The following is a 23947-nucleotide window of genomic DNA, read 5'->3' as shown; positions in this document are numbered from 1 at the left end:
TTATAGCTAGCAGTTCTGTGAATTCACTTAGATTGCTTAACATTCTTCTCCTCCCCCCCACAAAGATTTCACTGGGCACAGGAGAGTTCCTTAAGGGGGAGGGGCATGCTTACTCTATCACCTCAAACCTGGGCAGCTGAGACCACAATCAAGCTAGCACCGTGGGAAGGACAGACAGACAGGTTAGAGTCATCCCCTCCCCCCTGTCCCGCGTCTCCCTTTCAGTGATTTAAATTCCCTCCGGTTCAATCCACACCGTCAAGTTCGGATTAAATTTAAAACAGGCTTTTCCCTATGCCCCCAATGGGCCATCCCAGCCGCGGCAGGCAGGGAGCCCGCTCACCGCTCCTTAGTACCGGCCCTGCGCGGCGAAGGCCTTGCTCCATTTGCTTTCATTTTCCTTCTGCCCCTGAAATGGGCTCATTTCACCTCTCAGCTGTCCTCTCCCCTCCCCGCCCCCTCCCGGGTTCCCTTCTATTTTCCCCCCCTTCTTTTCTGATCCCTCTTTGTTGGGAAAAACACACCCCCACACAACTCCTCCTAGCTAAGGCCTGCCTGCGCTGGAAGCAGAAACTGAGTCCTCTTCGCCTGCCGCGAGGAGACCCGCGTCCTGCCCCCATCCCAGGTGGGTATCTCGGATCCCTGCACACCCGGAGTCAGGCCCCCAAGCCCAGCAGGAGTGAAATCCCCAGGGCCTGTGAACGTGGCCCTCTCAACGCCACGGCCTGCCGCCCGGCCTGCATTCCCGCTGACGCCCCCACCCTGCCGCTCCGCAGCAAACGGGGCTATTTCCGGCTCCCCCAACACGTTCTGGTTTTCCAGCCTGGGGAGTGGCTGGAGGGGGAGCCGCCCCAGAGCTAGGGCTGCCCTCTGCCTGGTGCCCCAGTGGCCCTGAGCGCGTTGTTACCTGATCTTTTGTGTGATGTATGTGTCGCAAAGAAATTTGCAGTGACTTTGGAGCCCAGACTGAGGAAGCCGAGGTAGCGAAAGGAGAGACAATACCGGCCCGAAGTACAATTAAGGGGCTAGAGCCTCTGGTCTCTCCCCCGCCCTCCCTGCCCGACTGGGAGCTGTCTTAGCCTCAAACCTCAGGGCGACTCAACGAACCTGGAGCCAGAAACTCAGCCCATGGCGGGGAGAGCAAGAAGACTCCGCATCAAGAAACCAGGGGAAAGCTCCCTTCCAAGTTGGGGGCGCCGTAACCCGCCCTGCTGAGTTGCAGAGAATCCAATGAATGAAAGTGCGCATTCCGACGACTAATTTTCCCGAATTGTCTCAGCCTTTAGAAGGAGAGCCTAGGGTTTGGGACTTCTCAGACAGTCAGACAAACCGCATCTCCCGAGATGGACAGACTCACAACATGAGTGTGAGCCTGAAATAATATACAGGTTCAACATTCCCCGAGGCCTCCTTGCCAGGCCTGGCGGGCGCCGATCTCCCTACCTTCTCTCCCGCCAAGGCCTCAGGCAAGAGACCCAGAAGACTCGGTCCCTCTGGCTTGGTCCAATCCCGCCTCGGGAAGCGCCTTCGTTACCTGCTCCTCGGCTCCCCATGGCCACAGATGCAGGGCAGCAGCCTCCCGCCGCCGGGGGAGGAAAGCCCCGGCCACCGCAGCCGTCGCCACCCGCCCTCCTTCCCTCCCTCCCTCCATCTCGCCCTCCCTCCCTCTCTCCCTCCCTCACGCGCTGCCGCTCGCGGGGCCCTCCCGCGGGCAACCTGCTCTGGACCAAATCCAGGTATCTCCGAAAGAGAAAAAAGAAAGGACCTCTTCTATGAAAATGGGGGGGAAAAAAAAGGAAGACCTTTAACTGCATTTATTTTTTCTGCTCTGACCATTGGTCGGCCTCCGTTTAGATGTCCAGGACACAGCCCAGAAGCCGCAGAGGTGTGCCGGGCCTGCTGCCTCGCCCACACTGACCGCCGCGCCCCCAGCACTGCACGCAGCACACCCTCTGGGCCGCCGCCCCCGGCAGCCCAAACACGCAACAGACCTCAAGGTCCTTCCTACAGACTCAACATCCGGTTGCCGGCCTCGCCGCAGACCACAGCCCTAGAGCCCACTTTGCTCCGTCTGCGGCCAAAGTCCACACACGATCCACCTTGTTGGTGCTCTAGCACCCTGCCCGGACACCCCTCCTAGTCCAGTCACCAGCTGAGCTACACTTGGGCTGCGGCGCTGCCCAGGACTTCAAACCTCATCCCCTGAGTGGGACCCACACAAAGCCCGAGAAAAGCTGGCGTTCCCACCCGTAGCCCCAGCCTCCGGTTTCTGCCTCCCCCTTCACCTGTTCCCAAGAAGAGCTTCCTTCATCTCCAAGCGAGCACGGAGGCAAGGCCGATGGCAGGGGCGAGGTCTCAGGGAGGCCACAGAGATCAGTCAGGCTGTGCCGGAGCCCCCGCAGCCGGCGAGATATCTGAGAGACCAAGGCTCTCCTTGGCGAGCTCTTGCCTTTTCCGCCTTCTCCCGCAAGTCTCAAACACTCACACGCGGAGAGTTGAGCTCTATAAATCCTGCTCCTCTTTCTCATATCATAATTAAAAAAAACCAGTAGGGGAGGTTTTAACTTTTATTGCGATTTCTAGAGTTGGGCTGAGGAGCATATATTAAGTTTACGCTTATGTGCTCTCTGCGGGGAGGGTCCTTTAAGAAATAAAAATCCATCTTAATATCCGCAGACGAGAGAGATAATTTTTCCCTCCTCTTCACGCTGTTCCTTCTGAAGACTCCCTTCCAGCGAAGCGAATAAATAATTACCATCGCCTTAGCCATGATCCACTGTCCCAGGGCCCTGAGGTGGACTCTGATTACCAGACTGGCCCTCACCTTGGCCCTATGAGACCTTGCTCCATTTCTTGGGATCCAGGGAGGAGGACCCATTGACCCCTGGCTCTGTGATCACCCCATATAAGCCCACTAGCTTTGAAATGGAAATGGGAGCAAAGGGACCCAAATCACAGAAGTCGTTCATTGGTGAATTTCGGCCCATCAGGGGACACTATCTCCAAGTCAAGCGTTTTTGAGCACCCTGCTCCAGCCTGGGACTCCCCTTACCCCAATCGGCTGTGTGCTTGGGTCAGACTAAAGACTCAAAGGCTGCCAGAGGGTCCCAAACCAGGGGAGTCCCTTGCTTGCCTCCCACCAGCTGGCCTGTCTCTCTGGAAACCTCCCCATTTCCCTGCGAGCCATAGAGATTTGAGTACATCCCTCCAAGGGAAGAATTTTTTTCTCTCACAAAGGGATAGAAGATAGACTGACGATTCAGTTGGGGGGAAGGAAAGGCTCTATTTCCATTTTCTCCAGTTTCCTTGAGGTTCAAAATAAATCTCTTTGTGTAAGAGAGAAGAAAAAACTGAATGAGTATGTGTATAAATAAATACAGGGGATTTGGGAGAGCCTAAAGGAGACAGAGAGATAGAAACAGAGACCTACATGCATGCAAGGGTGCATATATCTGCCCCCCCTCAGCAAAATGACTGGAAGAATATAGAACTCTATGTACATATTTTGTTACAGAGACATGATTTTGTCCCCTATTTGAAAGTTTATGTTTTAATAATCATTATTATTCCAAAGTAAGAGAACTAGCAATCCAAACTCTTTTTGGCTTCCCTTATCCAGTATCTCTGAGAACCGGGGTGTATCTCCCCATTCTCTCTGACCACTCCCCCATTTTTTCAAAGGCAAGGAAACCTCTTTTGAGACCCTTCTTTCTAGCAACCAGGGCCAAAACTGAGGAACCCATTTCAAAAGGAGTGGAGGAAGCTTTACAAAGTTTCTCATTACTCAGATTTCCCCCTACCCCATTCTCCTCCCCTCCTCCCACTGGCATCAGCCAACAACCTTCCCAACAACATGGTAACGGTGGGCGCTGGCAGCTTGTGTTCACCCAGACATTTCCATGGAATGAAAAGATAGGTAACTGCCTGACAGCCACAGACTCACAGATACACAGACCAAGGCCTATGGGCAGAGACTTCTAGACAGACCAGAGCCAGGTTTTTGCCCTGATATTTCCCAGTAGGGTGTTTGTGAGGGTTTCTTCTACTTGGACTTGGTAGCTTTTCTAACCTGCCAACACCCCACAAATGTTCTTCCCTTGGAGATGGAGCTATAGAAGGGGAAGAGGAGGCAGCTGGGCTGTCGTTCATAGTTCCCCAACTCTTAGAACCTCCAGGCACCTCGCTTTTCTAATGAGAAGCTCCAGCCCCAGCCAACTAGAGGCATTTTCTCTTTTGGAAGTGGTTGGTTCCAGAAACCCTTCCTCTTTCCCCTAATGATTCTGCCCCACCCTGCTGTCCAACTGAGCTGGCCCGCCAGGCCAAACTCAAAACTCCTGAATTTCCTTGGAATTGGCTGGACCTTCTTTGTCTGTCTCCATCAGCTGGGCCCAGGAGACAATAGCTGCAGGAAAAACTCCTTTCCCTCAGTCACAGGGATTAGGACAGACTGGGGAGGGGAGAGTATAAAGCAGGGTTCTCCGGACTTGTCCTGCGGTCCCATTCACAGCTTGCACCCACTTTGCCCTATCTGGGAGGGGGCTGTGGGGCAGTCTCACTGGGGAGAGAATGGGCAGGAGAGATGGGTTGGGGCCCTCGACGAAAACCGACTGATGTAACTCAGGCAGTTTCTTGTTGCCGAGTTCAAAACTCAATCCCAACAACATGAAACTACCTAAGCCACAGATCAGCTGAGCAAGCAGGGCGGGAGATTCAGCTTTGCATCTATCCGGAGGAGAAGGGAAGGGGGTTGGGGAAGGAAGAAATTCAGCCCCGTCCCCCTTTCCGCCCCCACAACCTCCCTAAGGACTAGAGAGAAGATTTTGTGTGGCTGGGTGGGTAGGGAGTCTGCCTTCATCAGTTTCTGGTCTAAGCAATCACTAAGGGAAACTCTGGTGAAATGGGACCGCTAGCCGCCAAATCCCTGCCCCACCCCCAGCACCGCAGTGGAGCTATTTCCCTGCATCTGGCCCTGGCCCTAAGGGAAGCTGGATCCTCCTTCCACTCTTGAGCTGGGTCCTCTGTCTTGTCCATCTGGCTCTCCTGTACTCTCCTACACTCTGTGATCCTTTCCCTCTTTCAGCTCAGTTTAGGCTTCCTGGTGAACATGAATCGTACCACAGCGCCTGTGCTCTGAAGCCACTTCCAATCAGACCACTTGCCTGGCAAAGCCCTACAGGCAGGGAGTGTAAGGACCAAGAGCCTGGGCAAGGCTCACACCCACACCAGCAAAAAGCAGGAAAACCTAAGCTTCAAGCTCCAACCTACTCTACCTCTCCCTCCTCCCCCCAACAGACGACCAGACTGAGAGACACCTAGACCAGTGCGTGAACCTCGAGGCGACTCTAAGTGCCCACAAAGATAAAGAAGCCAAAACCACCAATTTACCCCTTTAACCACCGAACCCCATAGCAATGGGCCGGGGAGGGGAAGAGAGGGAGCTCAAGGCTGCTGCCCTCCGCTGCCAGTGCCCACCAGGCAAGCCTGGGCTCTTAGCAAGCACAGATGCCTGAAACACCTTCTTCCCGGCTTGCCCACTGCACGCCAAGCACCTGGGGACACTGCTAGTCCCCACTCCGCCGCCAAGAGAAGAACAAGAAACCGCTTCTCTTACCTTGTCGCTGCTTCCTCCTCCTGCTGCTGCCGGCGTTTCTGTTAGCTGCTGTCGATGTGTCTGTGTGTGTGGGGGGGCTGAGCTCCTCGTGCCCCTTGGCGGTTAAGTTTATTCCTCTCTTTGGATGGGTAGGGGGCTCTTGGGGTGCCCCCCAGCAGTGGTGGGGTGCGCCCAGCCCAGCACCCCAGGCAATCAGATCCGTCTGCTCCTCAAGATTGCAGTTTGCTCTCTGCCTCTTTCCCTCCTCCAGTCACCTTTAAATGCATCTTTTACTGCAGCACCACATTATATTTGCAGATCATAAAATCCACCTCTCGCGCGCACCAAGACCGTCCTGACATTACTGTTTTATGACCTTGACTTATTGTGGTCACCTGGATAATATTTAAATCAACGTTATGGTCTCTCACTTACATTAAACCCGCCAAGAGACGTTCTAGAAAGGCTCTAGGAGATGAGTCAAACACAAAACACACACATCCACACACACAGCTTCTTTGGGGGAGGGGGGTGTCGCTAAAAAATACTAAAAACAAAAAAACCACCCATTTGAAGCTTATGATTCCGGAAATTTATTAGGATTTTTTTCTCCATTAAGGAAGCTACATGCAAAAGATACAACATACAGAATATCTTTAAATAACACAACTCCCAGACAGGGACAGGGCAATTTTTTTTTTGGGGGGGGGGTCATTCTGCCTTTGCTTTGCTATGTTCTATTTTTAATTTTTTTTGTTCCTCTGCATGGAATTTCTGAGATGTTAGTGGATAGGGGACGTGGGGTGCTGGGAGGGGTGGGAGAAAAGCAGAAAGCAGTACAAATACAAGACTTCAAGCAGATTCTTAGAGCGATTGGGAGGTAAAGACACAGAGAGGGTTTGGTGGAGACGCTGGGTGCTACGACAGACACACAAACACTAGCCGAACTTTCCAAAACGTCTATTATTCTAAGGAGGAAATGCAGCAAGGAAGAAGCGATTCTGACTGACTGTGCTCTGCAAGATTACAGACCCTCTCTGTTTGATTATTTTTCTTTTCTTTGCCTACAATTGGGTGGATTCGATCTTAATTTTGCACAGAGAATAGAATGCTGTGTGTGAGTGTGTGAGTGGGTGAGTGAGGGGCTGACACACACACCAGTCACACTCCCACCCCCATCTATGAGGGCATACACCACACCCCACACCCAAGCACCCCATTTCTCATGCTTTAGGTAGAAGCATCCTCGCAGCACGAACCATAGGTCCCTTGGAAGGAGAGTCTGAGGTCTTTGCCTTTTTTGCAGGCGCGTTGCATTTATACTCAGGGAGGAAAAAAAAATATCACCAGGCACAAAGGGAGGAGGGGCGGGGAAAGGAAGGAGGAGGGAGGGGGAGGGGAGACCGCGCACTCAGGTGAAATTAAAATTGGAGGTCAGTTCCCGGATCCGATTCTCTCGGTTCATTTTCTTGAGTTTCATTCTGCGATTTTGAAACCAGATTTTGACTTGTCTGTCTGTAAGGTTAATGGTCTTGCTAATCTCCAGGCGGCGCTCTCGCGTCAAATACATATTGAACAGAAATTCTTTCTCCAATTCCAGCGTCTGGTGTTTAGTATAGGGGCACCTCTTCTTCCTTCCGCTCTTTGCTGTCAGCCAATTTCCTGTGGTGTTTTCTGCCTTTATCTCCTCTGTTAAAAATAACATTATTTACATAAGTATCCCTCGAAGATGCAAATCCTCCCAGCAGGGCTGCAGCCTTTGCCAGCCTGCTGTTGGGGCGATTGAGGGAGCAGAGGGGAGCTGCTCTCACCCCACAGGCCTAGCCAGTGGGATCCTTTTGGGGACAAGACTTTTAGAATTTCTTTGGGTCTAGACTTACAGGGAAAAAAGGGTGCAGGTTCTTGCCTTTCAAACATTCATTTAATCTAAATTACCCAAGTCCACATTAATCTATCAGATCCTGAGTATTCTCACTTTTCTCAGCTTGCTGGCCCTGGTAGGTTCCTTTAAGCCTCTCCAGGGCCTCCCTCAACTCTGTTCTTCTCCAGCTCTGGAAAATTCCAACCAGACTGAATAGTATTTTCCAGGCCCCAGACCCAAGTGCAGAGTCCACCCCAGAGCCCAGAGTCAATTTCCAAAGAGCTTTGGCCTTTCAACTCAGTGGAAGGACTTTGTCCCAGTCTCTGCAGCCAGAGGCCACTGCATTGTCCCTGCACCAGGCTCCCAGCTCTAACTCCCACCTGAGTTGCCATAGAGTGACTGTGCTCTATTAGATCTCCCTGTTGCCATCTCTTCCTCTCCAGGCCATTTCCCCTAGTGTGTGTAGCTGAAGCAGGGAAGCTTGTTGGAATAGTGAAGGTCAGGGGCAACAACTTTGTGGCAGGCCTAGGGGTCCTCAGACATATTCCCTGGCCAGAGGACCTAAAGTCAAGGAAGAGAGGAATCCCAAGATATTTTAGCCTATCTAAAATATCTAAATTTACCTATCTACGCCCAATCTGGGTGTAGATAGGTACATATGCTTGCAAATATACATGTATACCTGCAGAAATACACACTTGCATATTCATATGTACACACAGGAATGTACACATGTCCACTTATATGGGGAGATACTGTAGTGTAGTGTGTATTTCCTATTATCTTATTAACAGCTTCTCTCCCTGGCACACATTCTTTCTGAAATGGACCAGCCTTGCTCTTCAAGCAGCAGAAGGGAACTTGGCCATTTATTAAGGGAAAAATGTAGTCCAAAGACCTAAGAGGAGGCTCCCAGCAAATAAGTCTGCTATGGTTCTGTGCTCTCTCTCCTCCTTATACCAAAGGAAGCTGCCAGCTTCCAGGATCTTATCTTGATTGGGAGTGGGAAGGGAGTAACTAAGGGAACCAGAAAATACCAGAAAGATGCACACTGGAAACTGCAGTATAAAAATCTCAATGTCTTTTGATTATTCTCCATCCTTTGCACCTGCTCATCCTGCCAAATTGTGTACAGGCTCTTCGCATATAACCCTGTCTTGTTTATTTTTCTTATTGGTGTTGGGTTTTGGGGGGAGGAGAGAAATTATAAATGGGGAAGTTTAGCCACAACCTGTCTTTGCCTCTGGCCTGATGGAGACACCAAAAAGGGAGGGAGACAAGAAGAGCACAGGCAGAGTACAGGCTAAGGGGATTAGTTGGAATAGGAGGGTTTAGTTTGTGGTGTGGACAGTAGGAGAGAAAGAGGAGCCTATGGGGATGGGTGCAATTTGAGTTGGGAGATGGATTTGTTAACCTTGACTTTGCTTTTGGCAGGGCTAGGACACAACTTTTTCTACCATAAATCTGTGTCCCAATCAAGCTCAGTGTCTGTGGAGAGTGTATAAAATTAGACCTTCACAATGCATATGTACCACAAGGAAGGTTTCATGTGTGTAGCTGCCTCACTCTCCCTCTTATCCTCACAAACACACCAGAGGTCATCTTCTGGCCAGGATCTCTGTGGATTCATTTGCCAAGGCCACCTTTGTAAAGCTGACCAAAGAGAGTGAGGTTCTACCCATTCCTGAAAAAAGAGTGCAGACACCTATGTGAGCGGGCATGGGCATGAGTGAGTGTGTGAGGAACATGTCAGGGGGGTGTGTGAGTGTGATACAAGTCGCCGTCAGGCATGCGTGTGTGCGTTGCTTCCATATACAAAGCACCACAAGATCCAGCCCCCCCCCCAGTCTGCTCCACTCTCAATATTTCATCTACCTTTACACCCAATGAGCCTTCTTATATACTGCTGCCAGTAGCTAGTGTCATAGGGAGCAGGTTTATTCCTCCCCGTTGGGCCTTTTCCGATGCTTTTTGCTCCAACTTTTCAGGGAAAGTCATTACCCTCAGCCTCCCTCCCCTGCTTATGTGTTTCCTCCACATTCTTTCCCCAGGTGTCAGAGAAAGATCCTAAAGGTCCCCAGTTCCTAGAGCAGAAATGAATCTTGAACCCTGAGCTTGAACTCTAGCTAGGCTTTCTCTCTCTAACCAAAGTCACAATGAAATCCAACCAAAGCCACACTCCCTTTCAGGAGAAAACCGCTTGCCACGCACACAGAATTTTCCAACCACTCATTTGTAAGCTGCTTTTGAAAAACCAATGGGGAAAATGTAATTTGGCTAGGAAAAAAAACAAAATCAAAAAAAAAGGAAAAGAAAAAAATTTAAAGGAGGAAACCAACAACAACAACAACAACCAAAAAGAAAAACTTAAAACGTTCCAAATGCCCTGTTTCAACGCCATCTCCTAGCCAAGCATCTGGAGGAGAGGGAGAGATGTGGCGGGCAGCCCTTCACCTCCACCTCTTCCGGCCTCAGCCCTCCAGTCTAAGGCCCCGGGGCCAGACAAGCCAAAAACCCAAGAAGCCCAAACCCTATGTACATATCAAACCCACAAACAACAAAACGCGTTTCGCAGGAAACAATTTTCAACTGGGAAAACGCAGTAAAGAGAAATCCCTCATCTCAAAAGCCTTCCCACTTCCTGGCCTATGATCGCCATTTTAAGCTTTTTGTGAGCTTTTGACCTAAGTGGGGCACAATCAGCCCCCCACCCCCAGGACACCAGTGTTGAGAAAGCAAACCAAAACCAGCACGCGCCCAGGAGCCATCATCCGTACTGGGCAGCACAGGGCGCCTGCAGTCTGCCTGTGGTGCGCACCGCCCCGCCTTAGCACCCACGGCCCGGGCTGGCCCGGCACCTCCACATCGCCGCTTACCTTCCCCAGCTAATGACGTGCTACCAGCCCGGCGCCCTGCAGACATCAGTCGCAAACCGTGGTGGCCTTCCCAGGACCTCCGGTTTTCGAGGCCTCAGCCCAACCCTCCCCCCTGCCCCTGTCCTGGTCACGAAGACCAAGTGCCAGAGCGTCCCAGCCCGGCCCGCGGCCCAGGCGGCCTTACCTTTCGCTTCGTTATCCGAGGTATCTGGGCTGGAGTCCGCAGTCTTGGCCCGCTCCTTTTCGCTCTCCGAGGGGCTGCTTTTGGGGCCCGCCAGGCTCTGCTCGGTCTTGATCTCATTGGGGCTAGGGATCTGGCTGTCGGACTTGGGGGTCTCAGGGAAACTCACTTTGCCCCCGAGCTGAGGCGATTCCAGATGTTCGGCGCGCGGGTTAAGACTGGCCCGCTGCTCGAAAGGGGCTTCGAAGTCGTTGGCCCCGGCGCAGTGGGGCGTCTTGTCCAGCGCCGAGTAGCTCGGGCTGGCGCGGTAGTAGCTGGGGACGGGCACCTCGTGTTCCCCGAGGCAGGACTCCGGCAGGGGGTGGGAGTAGAGAGCTGCCTCGGGGCCACTTTTCGCCCGCTTCTCTGCGCTGTACATACAGCAGACATTCTCCTCCTTGACACTAGGTGGGTAGGAGCAAGAGGACAGTGGCCTGCCAACAGGTTGTTCCAGGCGGTAGGCGGCTTTGGGGTCGCCCCAGGAGTCCAGCTGCGAGAGGTAGGACGGGTAGGTGTTGAGGGCGAGGTTGGGACTGCCGCCCTCGTCCCTTTTGGAGAGCGAGGGCGCGAGCCCGCAGCCTCTCATCACCCCGCAGTTGAAGTCACTCCCAGATTGCATATACATGCCTGCGCTCCGGCTATAGCGCTCTCCTCCGCCCGGCGCAGCCAAGGGCTCCGCGTACGAGTTCGGAGTTACATTGCGAGGGCATGTCATTTTCAGAGAGAGGGGTTTTTAAGGAGCAATACTACAGCGGAGGAGCTGACATCTTTTTTTTCCCCCATCCGGGAAGGGGGGGCGGTTGGAGGGGCGGGAGGAAAAAGAAGGGGAGGGGGGGGAAATATCAGCTCCATAATTATCCGCGCATTCGGTCCTCACCATGTGACGGCTAGACCAATGGGATTTGAAAATGGCCTTGATGATTCAGACGGCCGTGACGTCAGCGGGGTCAAGTTGTCGGCAGGCGGAGCGCTCAGCATGGAGTAACAGCGCCACCTAGCAGCTGCCTCGGGGTAGGGGCACTGGAGCCTTCCCCGCGAACAAAGGAAGCGCCCCCCAGGCGGCAGGGGCGGTGGGGGGGGGTGGAGGGAGATGGGGGCGTTCTGGGTAGAGTGGGGTTTGTTTACTCTGGAACCAGCCGGTAACTCCTGGGGAGAGGAGGGAGGAGAGGGGGGAAATGAGGGAAAGTGGGAGAGAGAGGCAACGGGGCTCAAAACAAATTCAAATTAAAAGGTCAAGACACGATTCAGGTACTTCTTCCCTTCTCTTCACCTCCCCTTTTCCTTTTCTCAGCCCCCACCCACTCTTCTCTTGGGGTGGGAGCAGGATGAAGTTTTTTTGGGGGTTGGAGGGGAGTTGGGAGGTGAAGGGTGCTCCTGCGGGCAGAGAAAGAGAAAGTTAAAGAATCCCAAACAGGACTAAAGTTTCAGCTGCCTGTGCTCTGCTTTCTCGGGCTTGGCCTTTTGGGTCTGGGAGTTCGGGGACCGACCGTCTTGGAGGTTGGTTGAGTTGCAAGTTCCCTGTGGGAGTTGACTGGGAATCTCCAGTGTCTGGAGTGGGTCAGGGAGGGGGTCACGGTCACCTCAGGGCTGCTGGAGAAAGGAGGTTCCCAGTGGATGTAGGGATCCCTGGAGGGAGAAGCCCAGGACCCGAGGTCCCCGCTCCCTCACCCCGGAGCGGTGGCCTGGGCCTGGCTGGGCGGGCAGCTCCTGGGTCACTATCTCAGGACTTTGGCCTTGGAGCTGGTTCGGCCGCTTTGCTCCAGGCACTAGCGACCCTTGCTTTCCGCTTGAACTTGTCCCTACTAAAACAGGGAATATTTCTGAAGAAAAAGACCGAACCTGCAGGGACTTTGATCGGATTCGGGGAGTCGCATATCAACACGAAAAATGAGGACACCGGACGTAACCAAATCCGACCCAGAGCGATTGGGCTGGAAGCATTTTTTTTTTTTTTTTAAGGAGAAGTGAGGCCGGTCTCTTTTTGTTATTGTTGTTATTGTTTAATAAAGGGAAGGAAAAAAAGGTAAATACATGTTTCAGATAGTTCTTTCCGTTTCTCCATCGCTTTTCTCCCAAAGCGAACAAAACTCTCCACCCCTTCCTTCCTCAGGAAACGGAATCCGGAGAATAACTTGTCTTTCCGGTAGCCCCGCATTTTTCTCTGGACAGAGCCTGGGGTTTCGACTTTCCGAAGTGCTGAAGCCAAGCCGGGAAAGGACCCTAATGCCGAGCGCCCTGGCGTGGTCGAGTAAGGAGGCTGGACCGCTTCTAGGGAGGCCCAAGCCAGCGCGGCCAGAAGAGGACTGTGGAAAAAAATCTGCTGAATTCCCTCACCCACGGACTGAAAGACAAGGCGCAGGGGTCCCTGAACCCCCAGAAAATTGGAAGGAGATATGGAGTGTGTGACTTGCTTGCAGAACGGACAGGGGAGATTTGAAATTAGTTTTGTGTTTTCATTTGCAGGGGTCGCCTGGCCTCAGCATGGGGGTTGTCCCGGGCAAGGTTAGGCTGTTTAGGCCCCAGACCAGACTTGGGACAGCCTGGGCAGTAGTCAATCCAGGGAGCCATTTGTCCGACCGCCCATCCCAGGGGAAACAGCCCAGACTTTATGGCCACTCTGTTTGTATTATCTGCATAAGTCTTTCCCCACCAGTTTGATCGAAACCGTTCCCTTTTACGAGGACCCAACGAAAATTTCCCGTCATATTTATCAGCTGAGGATAAAAATTTAGTATGGGAACTGATATTTCCTCATTTATGGGACGATGAAATTAAAGACCAAAGCAATTGAGAATTATATGGCTTTGGGGGGTTCCCTCCCCCCTCTTTCATGTCTCCTTTATTTTCCTGCCTGGTTTGTCTGTCCCTGGAGTTTGTTTTCCCAATCCCCTGCCCTTGTCCCCTGTTTTGGAGTCTAATGGTCCCTTTCCCCCATGACCAGGTGCTGCCTAGCTACCTAAGATTTTTCTGGCCTTTTTCTCTGTGTTAGTGGCTGAGGGCTGGAGCAGCTCTCTCTCCGATCCCCTACCCAGGCCAGGCTGGGACTGATGGAAGGTGATGAGGGAAGAGCCTCCAAGATGAATCCAAGCCCAGCCTGGGAGGGGATGGTAGGAGTCCCAGAAGAGGGTGAAAGAGAGAAATTCTCAAAAACAAGTCCCCAGGCAAAAGCTGAAGAGCCAGCAGGAGAGGAACACAATCACTGGGCCTCCCGTCTCTCTCCCCTTACCAGCCTGACCCCCATCCCAAATCTACTACCTACCTCAGCCAGGGGAAGGGATAGAGTTGCTTCAGAATCCTTGCTATTATTAATGGAAATAATACCCTTGGGAGAAAACCTCCCACCTCCTTACAAGAACGGATAGTGTTTAAAGTTGAAATAATTAGAAGTATGATAAACACGGCCCATTAATGGAAAAAGAAATCAAATTCATCAGCTTAAGTGGGACCCCCGGTGGGACAAATGTTTGCCTCTAATTACTCAAGATAAACGAAAACCCAGAGCTGTTAAACAAGAGCCCGCTCTTGCTCGGACAGTCACAGACTTGAATAACTTGTTGGGTTTTTGGAGACTTTGGGATTCTACCTCAGTGAAGGTAAAAGGAAGAAAGAAGTGAGAAAGAGTGGGCCAGGCGAAAGGAGTATTTGTGTGGCTCCAAAGAAGTCCAGCCTGGTCTGGTTCTCAGCCCTGCCCCCTTGGGCTCGGTCTTTCCCGAGGCCACGAGCAAAGGCAGTTTCCATCCTATTGTCTGGGCCTGGCGTTCAAAGGCATGCCGGCCACCACAGTCACCCCGCCTGCCACTACTGCCAGGTGCCCACCAGCTCTGCTCACAGGACCAAGACTCTCAGCCTGCACCATTGGCAACCGGATTGGGGCTTAGGAGAAGTCTGTGTCACCCCTATACCAATTCTTATTAAGCCACTTCTCCAACTTCCCGAGAATGCGGAGAGACCTGCACCTAAGACTGACTCTGGGATTCTTCTTACCTCAGCTTGGGGACCCAAATATCCATGGCTGCAGGCCAGAGTTGGGGCTCAGGCTCTGCATGTTCTGGACAAATCTCACCCGCCCCAGAAGCCCTGGCATCTTTTGCTCTTCGTGCCTGGTACCCAGACTCTGAAGGGGCAGCAAGGACGGGCCTGGGCCTCCTGCCGGCTGAGGGTTTCTGAGTAAGGGAGACAAGGAGGGTTTCCAGAGCTCCTGGCATGCTCCAGGAGGATCCAGTGGTTCCACAAGCAGGCCAAGGGCTGAGGCATGAGGGGTCCCCATTAAAAGCAGAAGAAAGTGTCGTATTCAACGGACAGAAAGGAAATTCGGCTGTTTTCCAGCTGTAGCCCTCAGGTCACCCCAGAAGCACCATGATTTCTCCAGTGAAAATTGTCCGTTTCCCCAAGTGGTTAAGGAAGTCATCTGGGAAATTTTAGAGATGAAATGAAAAAGGAAAGGTGTCTCTTCTGTTGGGATAAAATAATAAAAATAAAATGTGTGTACAGAAATCTCTTCAAGCGAAACAGAAAATAAAATCACAACAGAGATTGCAGGGTTTTTCCACTTGTTTTGGAGGCTGAGATTAAATCATTCTCTTCCCAAATCTTGAAGGAAAGGTTGACTTTTCTTCACTTAGCACCAGGCTCTGCCCCAGCTGAATCGAGAACCAGGAAATTCCAGGCAAAATGTGGCATGTTCGGAGGTCCAGAAAAACAGTTTTCAGACAGGTACGGAGGTAAGAGGCTGAGGACAATTAAAAGGGCCTCCGGTCTACTTCGGATCTCACAGCCAGGCCGGCGGGCCCAGCCAGCAAAATCCCTCTCACATCTGGATGTTGTACACACTTGCACCCAGATGCTGTGGACTTTAGCATCTACACACATGTCCAACTTGCACTTAATTGAGTCTACACAGCCACAAATATTCACTTTTACCCAAAGTGCTCCCTAAGAACCTTGAATCCTGGAGTCTGATAACCCGCACCAGCCGGGCTGCTTCTGTCTTGCCGAAGCCAACCAGTTATTTAACTTTGCCTCCTGAATCGAAACCAGACTGCAAATACCGCCAAGAGAAGCTTTGGGAGGTGGAGCTGGATGGGAGGATATCTTGGGGGGAAGGCCCTGGTCCCCACTTTAATGGTTTGTTTCTAGGTTGCCCTAGTAGGTCAGGTTTCCAGCCAGTGTAAGGACTGTGGTTGGGCGAGTTTGCTCCGGAGAAAAACCCGATCCTCCTTCTCGGGGGTTAAGTTCCATTTTCAAGATCTTGATTTCTTTCTCTTTTTCTTTTTTAGTACTTTCTTTGATTTGTTCATTCTGTCTTTCTTTTTTTCCATCCTCCTCTTTTTTTTCTTTACTTGCTTCCTTTTCTGTTTTTCGTTTCCTTTTTTCTGCAATTCCTTTTTCTTTTCTCTTTTTCTGATCCATTCTCTCTCTTAATATGTTGTCTTCCTTATTTCACCATTTCTTTTTCTTCTTTCTTCATTATACAATTTATTTTTTGTTCTTTTCTTTCCTCCTCAATTCTTTCTTTCCCCTTCTTGACTTTCTTTCGTAGGCTTTCTTATTTTTCTCTGGTGTGCTGGGCTTAGTTGGGGTGAAAACACTAGGCTCAGTTGCACGCCTCCCCAGCACAGCTACTCAGGCTTGGAGTTGACCTTCTCCCGCCTTCAGCCTCAGCTCAGCTCCTCACAAGGCGAAGTGTAGGACGGCCAGCCAGCGACCAGCAGCCAGGCCTCAGCAGTCGCCATTAGAGGAAAGGAAAAGCTGGCTCTGAGGCACGTCCCCACTAATGCCTGATGGTTCCCTGAAGTGCCAGGTTCTGGGGGTAAGGTATTTTAATTTCCATCACCCCAAAGGAGCTTTGTTCAGCAGGCCTGCCGGTTTTTGTCCTGACTTTCAGAGCTGAACATTAAAATGGCCCAAAGTTGAGCCCAATTGGTGCCCTCAAGGCTGGAGAGAAATGAAGGAGGAGGTTGCCTGTTACAGGTGGGGGTCAGGTCCAAGGAGTTATTCTTAGGCTTGGCAGCCCCAGGCCTTGTCCCCACATGGGTATCTTTGTTCTCTGTGGTTCTGGACTGCAACCCTAATGGACTTCTGTCCTCTTTAGTCTTGCAACAACTACAACCCCTGGGCAAGAGTTTCTGGGCATTTTGGGTACTGTCTTTCTTCTAACCCATTTTTTTTATTTCACAGGCAGCAGGGATGCAAGATTATGTGAAAAGACCATTCCTAAGCAGCAGTTTGAGTCAAGGTTATGGGTCTTCTCTGCTTTGTGCAGTGGTTTATGGGGGGCATGAGCAGGGCTGTGTGTGTAGCAGGGTTGAGGGACAGAATGGTGCCTGGAGGACAATAAGAGGGTGTGGTGGGGAGTCTTTTGTCCTGGGGACATTATCCAAACTTTGGAGGTCTATAAGGTCATATCTTAAGAGCATAGTGATCTCCTGAAGTCCTGCAGCCTCTGTTTGCTGGCAGCCCCCAAAGGCAGGTCCAAGATGGGCCTTTGGAAGGACTGACCCTAACCTTCAAGCCTTTTTGCCTTCAGCAAAGAAAGACAGCTCCCCCCACACACACCCAGACAATGGAGCCCCAGAGTCCTTTCCACTCTCAAAGATCTTAGATGCCAGGCTATGGCAGGACCAAAACTTTTAAGTTTTTTTTTTTTTTAAGGGAGGGGGAATCTTGTAAAACTTTTATGCCAAACAAAGTTATAAAAACTTCCCAGGCGTTGCCTTTTCCAAAGGTTTATATGAATAATAAAGAGTGTAGTCGCGTGCACAGAGTTCTGGCCTGCCCTGAGCAGGCAGGATTTAGCAAACTGCATTATTTAGCCTTAGGGCACAGGAAACCCCAGGGGCTGCCCTCTTCAGGGAATATTAGTCCAGAAAGGAATTGCCCTACAGATTCCAGAGAGGGGAGGGGTGGGGGGAGAAGGGGTGGTGCCCTTGACTCCCTTGAAGTTCAAAGTTCTTCTTTGCCCTGATGAAAAAAATACTCTGTCCACTCAGGCCACTCAAGAAATTAGCTCAAGGTTGTTTCTTTTCTCTTAGTGAGGACTGACTGCAAGTGACCCCAGCTCTGTTCACCTTTCAGACCCTGGTCTACCCCTTTTTTTTGCTTTCCCCCAAACAAGGCTCCTCAGCTTCTCCATCTGGGATGCTTAGAATCCATGCTCTCAGAGGTGCTTAATGGGGGTTGTCAGTCTTCTTCTAAGGGACCCTTGCATTGCCATTCCCCACCACCCTAAGTGTCTGAGTGACAAAGAAACCCCAAACCCAAGGCTACCCCCAAACCCACATCTCCTTTTGAGTGCCTCTGGCTCCTCTGCACCCCCAAAGCCCATAGTGGGAGGGGAAGGGGCCCAGAGTTCTCTGTCAGCCCACACCACTTAATACCCTTGTAAACTCCCACGTGCGCTATAAACTTGGATTTTTACAACCAACATTCCTCCTTAGCTCCGGGAAACTTTGAACTCGGCCTCGGGTTTATTTACTTGGGCAGGGGGGAGCTGGGAGCTGAGAAAGGATAGTGAAAAAGAGGGAAAATGTGGGGCAAGGAGATGATGGGGTGGGGGTCTGGGGTGTGTTGGGGGAGCTAAGATGGTCCACTTCGGGTTTGTTTACTATTTAGGGCGGAAGCGGTTTTTAACACAGGCCAGACTGGGTCGTTAAGAGCGAAATGAATCTGGGTTTAGAGGCGGGGGGGGGGGGGGGGGGGGGGCGCTTTATGGCGGCGTCTAGACGAGGATCTTTTGTTCCCGGGCAGTGCTGTGGCTGGAGGGGATTACCCCAAGAGGTTGCGTCCAGAGTGCCCCTAGTCGGCCAGGGGGGTTGGACATTCAGGAGTCTGAAGGTGGGTTTCTTGGGGGCCAGAGACCCCTGTTTTTCCTTTTTAGAAGATCACCAAGGCAGGTTCCTGGGCCTGGGTCACAGAAGTCTTTGTTTTTCTTTCACAACGACTCTCCTCTCATCCTTCAGAAATCTCTTCTGGAGTTGAAAATCTTTTCTGGGTTGCACGTTGCAGAGAAAGTGGTAGCTGACAGTTTTGAACTTTTTTCCCCCCCCAAATCAGGAGCCCTTTAAAGGTTAATAGTTTGCTTTATAAACTGTTCATTCTAAAGAGTTATCTCCATCCTCCTTTACAGGAAACATGGCCAACAGGCTGATGGTCCCTGATATGGCTAGTGGACAAACATTATACCTAGAGAAGTGCCACGCACACTCAGTTTGTGCTCCTGTCCACACTCATTAAACACTGCCAATGGTTACACACTATGGGTGACTCATTCTGTACTCCAGGTAAAAGTGTACAGATAATATTTCTTCTCACATTCATTCATAGGCACACTGACTTCAACAAAATGTGCAGGGGCACATGAAAGAATTGTGGGCCACATATACACAACAGTTGTCTCAAGGACCCACGTTTACAATTAAGAGATTCAGACACCTAAGCTGCAGGGTCTCCTGCCATCAACAACAACAGCAGAACTTAGGTTTGATAATCATGGTGCTTTTCCATTTCATCCAACACATGGATAATAACATTTTTAAATTACACAAAACAGAGAGTGGAAAGATGAGAGAATTGGTCCTGAACCTTTGCTCCCAAGTAACATATTTATAACAGAGATGACCAAGTGGCTTCACTGAAAGCGTTGAAAGGACCGCGATTATAAGAAACGTGCATACTGGGTGTGGGGGTACATGCCTGTAATCCCAGCTACTTGGGAGGCTGAGGCAGGAGGATTGCAAAATTGAAGGCAGCCTCTGCAATTTAGCAAGACCCCATCCCAAGCTAAAAATAAAATAAAAAGGGCTAGGGATGTAGCTCAGTACTAGAGCGCTTGCCCAGTATGTGCCAGACCCAGGGTGCAATCCCCAGTATCAAAAAGAATGGGGGGAAGGAGAAAGAGGAGGAAAAGGAGAAGGAAGAAATGTGCAGCAAATACATATGGGTGTGGTGACTAGCCCCGTGGGTCACTTCCTTCCTCAGTATTCCATCCATGTCTGACATTCATGTCAGACACAGCTGGAGGCTTTTTACTCTGGGACACCTAAAATATAAAACATCAGAGTGGCTCCACTCTGGGTATCTGGTTGTGTCTGGAGGAGCCTGGCCATTTGTGCCAAAGGGGAAGGGGCCAGAGTCTACCTTCCCATCCTCAGAGGCTGTGGAGAGGACAAGGAGGGGGATGGCTCCTCTTCCTCTCCCCTCATTCCTTCAAAACTGTATATAAAATTTTCTATACCATCTTCTCATAGAGGGAAAAAAAAAAAAAAAAACTTCACAAAAGCCCTACCCTCAACTCTACACATTTAACTGAGACAGACGGAGACATCTGGCAGGAGGACAGTGGAGCCAAGAAAATTCCTATAAATTTAAATTTGATGATGGTTACAATTAACTCCACAACGAACGTGTGCTTGGACAGAAAGCATTGCTGGGTGTTTGGACACAGCTTGAGCTTCACACGAGAAAGGAGATCTTAAGAGTAGCCCTGGAATATCCTCTGTTTCAGAGAGGGAAGAAGCCACTGCCACACTCCTGGCCCTGCCAGTGGAGAAGAGCTCTAGCATGGATCTGCCTTGCCTCTGCAGGCTTGTGCCTACGGGTGGGGATCTCCTGCATTTTCCCTCCTCCTCCTCCTCCTCCTCCTCCTCCTCCTCCTCCTCCTCCTCCTCTGCCTTGAGAGGATGGAGGATTTTAAGAGGAGAGGGCTTAATAAAAAGGTCAAATAAAAATCATAATATTGAACAGAATGAAATATCTTTATTTGCCACCAAAAAAAAAATTAACAGCAACCCCTTTGGATCGGGAGCAGGGTGGGGATTGCACATGTACACACGCACTCACGCACATGGAGGGAGATGGGTGATTTGAATTTCCTTCTGGCATGTCCTTTCCCATCCTCTCCGGTAGAAATAAAGGCTTGTGAAATTTATTTACAAAAATTCAGGCCCCAGCAAGGGGGAGGTGCCCAATTCCATTCCTATTGCCTCCTCCACCCCAATTTTCTCTTTTTTCCTCTTTATAAAAAAAGAAAAGAAAAAGAAAAAAGGAAAGAAAAGAAAAAGTAAAAAAGGAGGTAATAACTGCAAAGACTACCTATAAATCCATGGAGTGGAGGGGGGCACTGCTTGGAGAAAGGTTAGGACACCTCGATGTGCCAGTTAAGAAATTTCAAAGAAGGGCTCTACACATTTAGGGGGAGAACAACTAGGCTTGGGAGGAGCCAGGGCGCAGACGGAGGTAGGACACGGACTTTGCACACCTAACACCAGGTCAAAGGTACAGGAATTTCACAGCAAGGCAGGATCACATTTAGTTGCCCCCTAACAGTGGGGCAACGTGGGGCAGGAGTGGGGAGCCCGAGAGGTCTCCCCTTGCAAACAAGGTGTCTTAGTGGATCTGTTCACTTGGGCAAGGGAAGGCTTGTAGTTCAAGGATTGTTCAGCTCAGGCGCCCATTACGCTCGCCCCTCCCTCCACCAAATCCGAGCAGCAAGACACTGTCGCGAGGTGTGTTTTCTTTTAAATAAAGAGTCTTGGGGCCTCGGCGCCAAAGGGATCCAATCGCCGTGAGTCAGACACTTCCCTTCACCTCCTTTTCCAGGCCGGTCTCTATCTCCACAGACCGAAGGTGAAGGAGGTTCCGGAAGGAAGTGCCAGCAACGGCGGTGGGGGCCAGCCCTGGCCAGTCCAGTTTTCCACCCGCGGAAAAAAGACGAGTTAGAAAATAAAAAATAAAAATAAAATAAAATAATTTCCCCCTTTCCCTCCCTCCCTCCCCCAAAAAGGGCCCCCGGTCTGCAGTTACAGCAGCGGATTTCCCGAAAAATACTGCAGCCGGTCTCTGCTTAGTTTTTTTTCTTTCATCCTCCTGTTCTGAAACCAAATTTTCACTTGTCGGTCCGTCAGGTTCAGCATCCGAGACAGCTGCAGCCGCTTCTCTTTGTTGATATACACGTTGAAGAAAAACTCTCGCTCCAGTTCCCGGATCTGGAATTTCGAATAAGGGCAGCGCTTCTTGCGGGTGCGGGGGGCGTCTGGAGGGAGGGGAGGAGGCAAGTGCGAGGAGAGGGGGAGAGAGACACGTGAGACCAGGGCGACCCCAGCCCAGCCCGCTGAGCGCTCAGCGGCCTTTCTCCCAGCCCGTCCGCTGGGCAGCCCTCCCGCCTGGCCCGCGGCTCTCCTCTTGCAGGCCGCAAAGCAGGGGTAAGCCTCGACCCCCTCGCCTGGTCTAGCTCCGGCCACTGAGCGACTGGCGCCCCACTGCCCTTCAGGCGGGAGCCTTAGCTGACAGGGTCTGGGGGAAAAGGAAAGCCTGCTGGGGCCACGTGCGTCTCCGTGAGCCCCTGGCCTGCTCTCAGGCAGCCCTTGGCGGCTCCATCACAGAGCTGCCCTCCTAAAGGTTCTGAAAGTCCACTACCATCTCCCCCAGAAATCCGGGGGAACCGCGGAGAACGAGGCGCACAAAGTATGACCTGGCGAGAACAGTGGGGAAGCCGAGAGGAAACCGGGGAGCAGGCACCTAGACACCCTAAAGTCTCTTGGGGGGGGGGTCTTGGCGCCCGGGGCCGCCCGCCGGGCCGCGCCTGGTATGCTGCCTCGCTAGGCCTGCACCGAGGCCGGAGATCGAGAAGAAACGCTGAGACCCCTGCCTAAAACACAGCGGAGCCGGGATCTACCTCTCCTCAAGCCTGGGTCGCCGCCAAGCCCCTGGTTCTTTGGGTTTCTGCTCCAAGATTCGCGAAAACATAGTTTGAACATTTTTTTTTTAATTGATTTTAAAAAGAAGCAGAGCAACCCTGGCTCTCCTTCTCGGGTCTCAGGTTCTGCCCCACTGCTTCTTTCCTCCCTCTTCTTTCCTTTTCTCCCCCTCTCTGAGTTTCTCCCAGTCTTTCCCTCGCCCTCCCCTTTCTCCCCCTCCACCCCTCCCCTCCCTCCCACCCCCCCGGCAACCCGGCTCCCCATCCTTCCTTAAATGCTCCTCTAAGTTCACGATCAAAGTTAATATCGCCCGCAATGGTGGCACTTTTAAAATTTTCACAGACCGAGGAAGATAACGGGGGAGGGGGGTTCACCCGGCTTTTCCAAAGAGCCCGTTTCCCTCCCTCCCACCCCTTCTCCATCGTAAAAAGTCGAGTCGTTGGGAGAGAGGGCTTTGTAGGTTATAATAAAATCCTTTGAATGCTTATAAAACTCCACATAAAATCGGACTGACCCAAAACACGAGGCTGTCCCTGCTCCCCTGGCCACCCCCCTACTCTAGCCCTCCCTCTCGTTCCCTCCCTTGCTGCCCGCCTGTTCCCGGCCGCTGCTACCTACTGGGGGCGGCTCCCTTGGCCGGCTCCTTGGTCGCCGAGTGGGCAGAACCGGACGAGCTGGGATTCGTGTTCTCCTCCTCGGCCTCCGCCTCGGCCCCCGCCTCAGCCCGGGACGCCAGTCCCGAGGCCGGGGGCGCTTCTGGCTCCCCCTTGGCCTCGCCCTTGCCGGAGCAGGGGGGCTCCGCGGGCGCGTCGCCGCCACCGCAGTAGGCGTTGTCGAAGAAACGGTCGAAGGCTTGAGGCAGGACGCTGTTCTTGTTGACTGAAGAGTAAAACCCGGCGGGGGCAGCATGTGGGGCGCTGGGGTGGTGGTGGCTGCCGTAGGAACCTTCGTTTTTCATGAGGATCTCAGTGACTGTGGAAGGAGGAAGGCACTCCCGGTGCATAAGCTCGTCGGCCGCGGCATAGCAGGAAGAGTAGCTGTTCCGATGGTGCCACTTGCCGGATGGCTCCAAGCCGTAGGAGACCTCCCGGACCGGGGGCACTTGGGCCGAGTAGGGATAGGAGATCTGACGAGAGGGGGCTTGGGGCAGGAAGGAGGAGACCGTGGAGAACTCGGGCACGTAGTAAGTGCAACTGGGTAGATAGAGGTTGGAGGCGCAGCTCCCTCGCTCGCCGAAGTCAGCGCCCCTCTCTTTGCGCGACGGCGAGCAGAAGTTGCCCAGGTTGACCGAGTTAAACATCGTTCTCCTCTCCTGCCGGCTCCGGATGGAGGTTTTGGACCCGGTCTAGTGAGGGGGGAAATTTTGGGAAGGCGAGATGACGCGTTATCCGTCTTAGTCTCTCTCCCCGAGCACGTGATCCAAAGTAGATATTGTCATATATCAGTTCGGAGCACTTCGCAGACGTAGGAGGGGTTCTCTCTTAGGTAAGGTCGGGGACGTTCAGGCGATTGGTTTGCAAACACCGCAGAAACATTATGAAAATCAATTGCAGATTTGTATTCGTTTTTCTCTCGTCACTCCCCTCCTCTCCATTCCACAGAGCGAGCAAAGGAGGAGAGAGAGGTTGGGGTGGGGTGGGCGGTGGGATGGGCGGGGGCGGTGGCTGGGAGGGGGCAATAGTATTTTTATCCCTAGCTGCTGCTCCC

The 23947-nt window shown here is 52.0% G+C and overlaps 3 protein-coding genes and 1 long non-coding RNA gene across 4 annotated transcripts in view; 1 reads left to right on the top strand and 3 right to left on the bottom strand.

Annotated features, from left to right (window-relative positions):
• Nucleotides 1-1627, bottom strand: part of Hoxc4 (homeobox C4) — a 60630-nt gene extending 59003 nt beyond the window's left edge. Inside the window, exon 1 of the mRNA XM_046435629.2 lies at nt 1444-1627. The gene's annotated coding sequence lies outside the window, so the exon portion shown is untranslated. The remainder of the gene's footprint in view (nt 1-1443) is intronic.
• Nucleotides 1628-6159: 4532 nt separating this feature from the next.
• On the bottom strand, nt 6160-11372 carry Hoxc10 (homeobox C10). The gene is made up of 2 exons (XM_046436343.1): nt 10512-11372; nt 6160-7279 (listed from the first exon to the last, which is right to left on the bottom strand). Exons 1-2 carry the CDS (start codon nt 11260-11262, stop codon nt 7002-7004), a joined length of 1029 nt encoding a protein of 342 aa, XP_046292299.1. The 5' UTR covers nt 11263-11372; the 3' UTR covers nt 6160-7001.
• Nucleotides 10230-13346, top strand: LOC124087444 (uncharacterized). Its single transcript, XR_006850053.2, has 4 exons — nt 10230-10531; nt 10956-11046; nt 11439-11558; nt 12359-13346. It is a non-coding gene; the product is annotated as an uncharacterized LOC124087444 (long non-coding RNA).
• A 7992-nt stretch (nt 13347-21338) lies between these two features.
• On the bottom strand, nt 21339-23651 carry Hoxc11 (homeobox C11). The gene is made up of 2 exons (XM_046436320.2): nt 22859-23651; nt 21339-21576 (listed from the first exon to the last, which is right to left on the bottom strand). Exons 1-2 carry the CDS (start codon nt 23538-23540, stop codon nt 21344-21346), a joined length of 915 nt encoding a protein of 304 aa, XP_046292276.1. The 5' UTR covers nt 23541-23651; the 3' UTR covers nt 21339-21343.
• Between the last annotated feature and the right edge of the window lie 296 nt (nt 23652-23947).

This window comes from Marmota monax, unplaced genomic scaffold (assembly GCF_021218885.2).
Source record: "Marmota monax isolate L192 unplaced genomic scaffold, Marmota_monax_Labrador192_F-V1.1 WCK01_AAM20220418_F8-fsc00012, whole genome shotgun sequence".
Lineage (NCBI taxonomy): Eukaryota > Metazoa > Chordata > Mammalia > Rodentia > Sciuridae > Marmota > Marmota monax.
The sequence above is the reverse complement of the archived record's forward strand: the minus strand, read 5'-3'. Positions and strand labels throughout refer to the sequence as shown.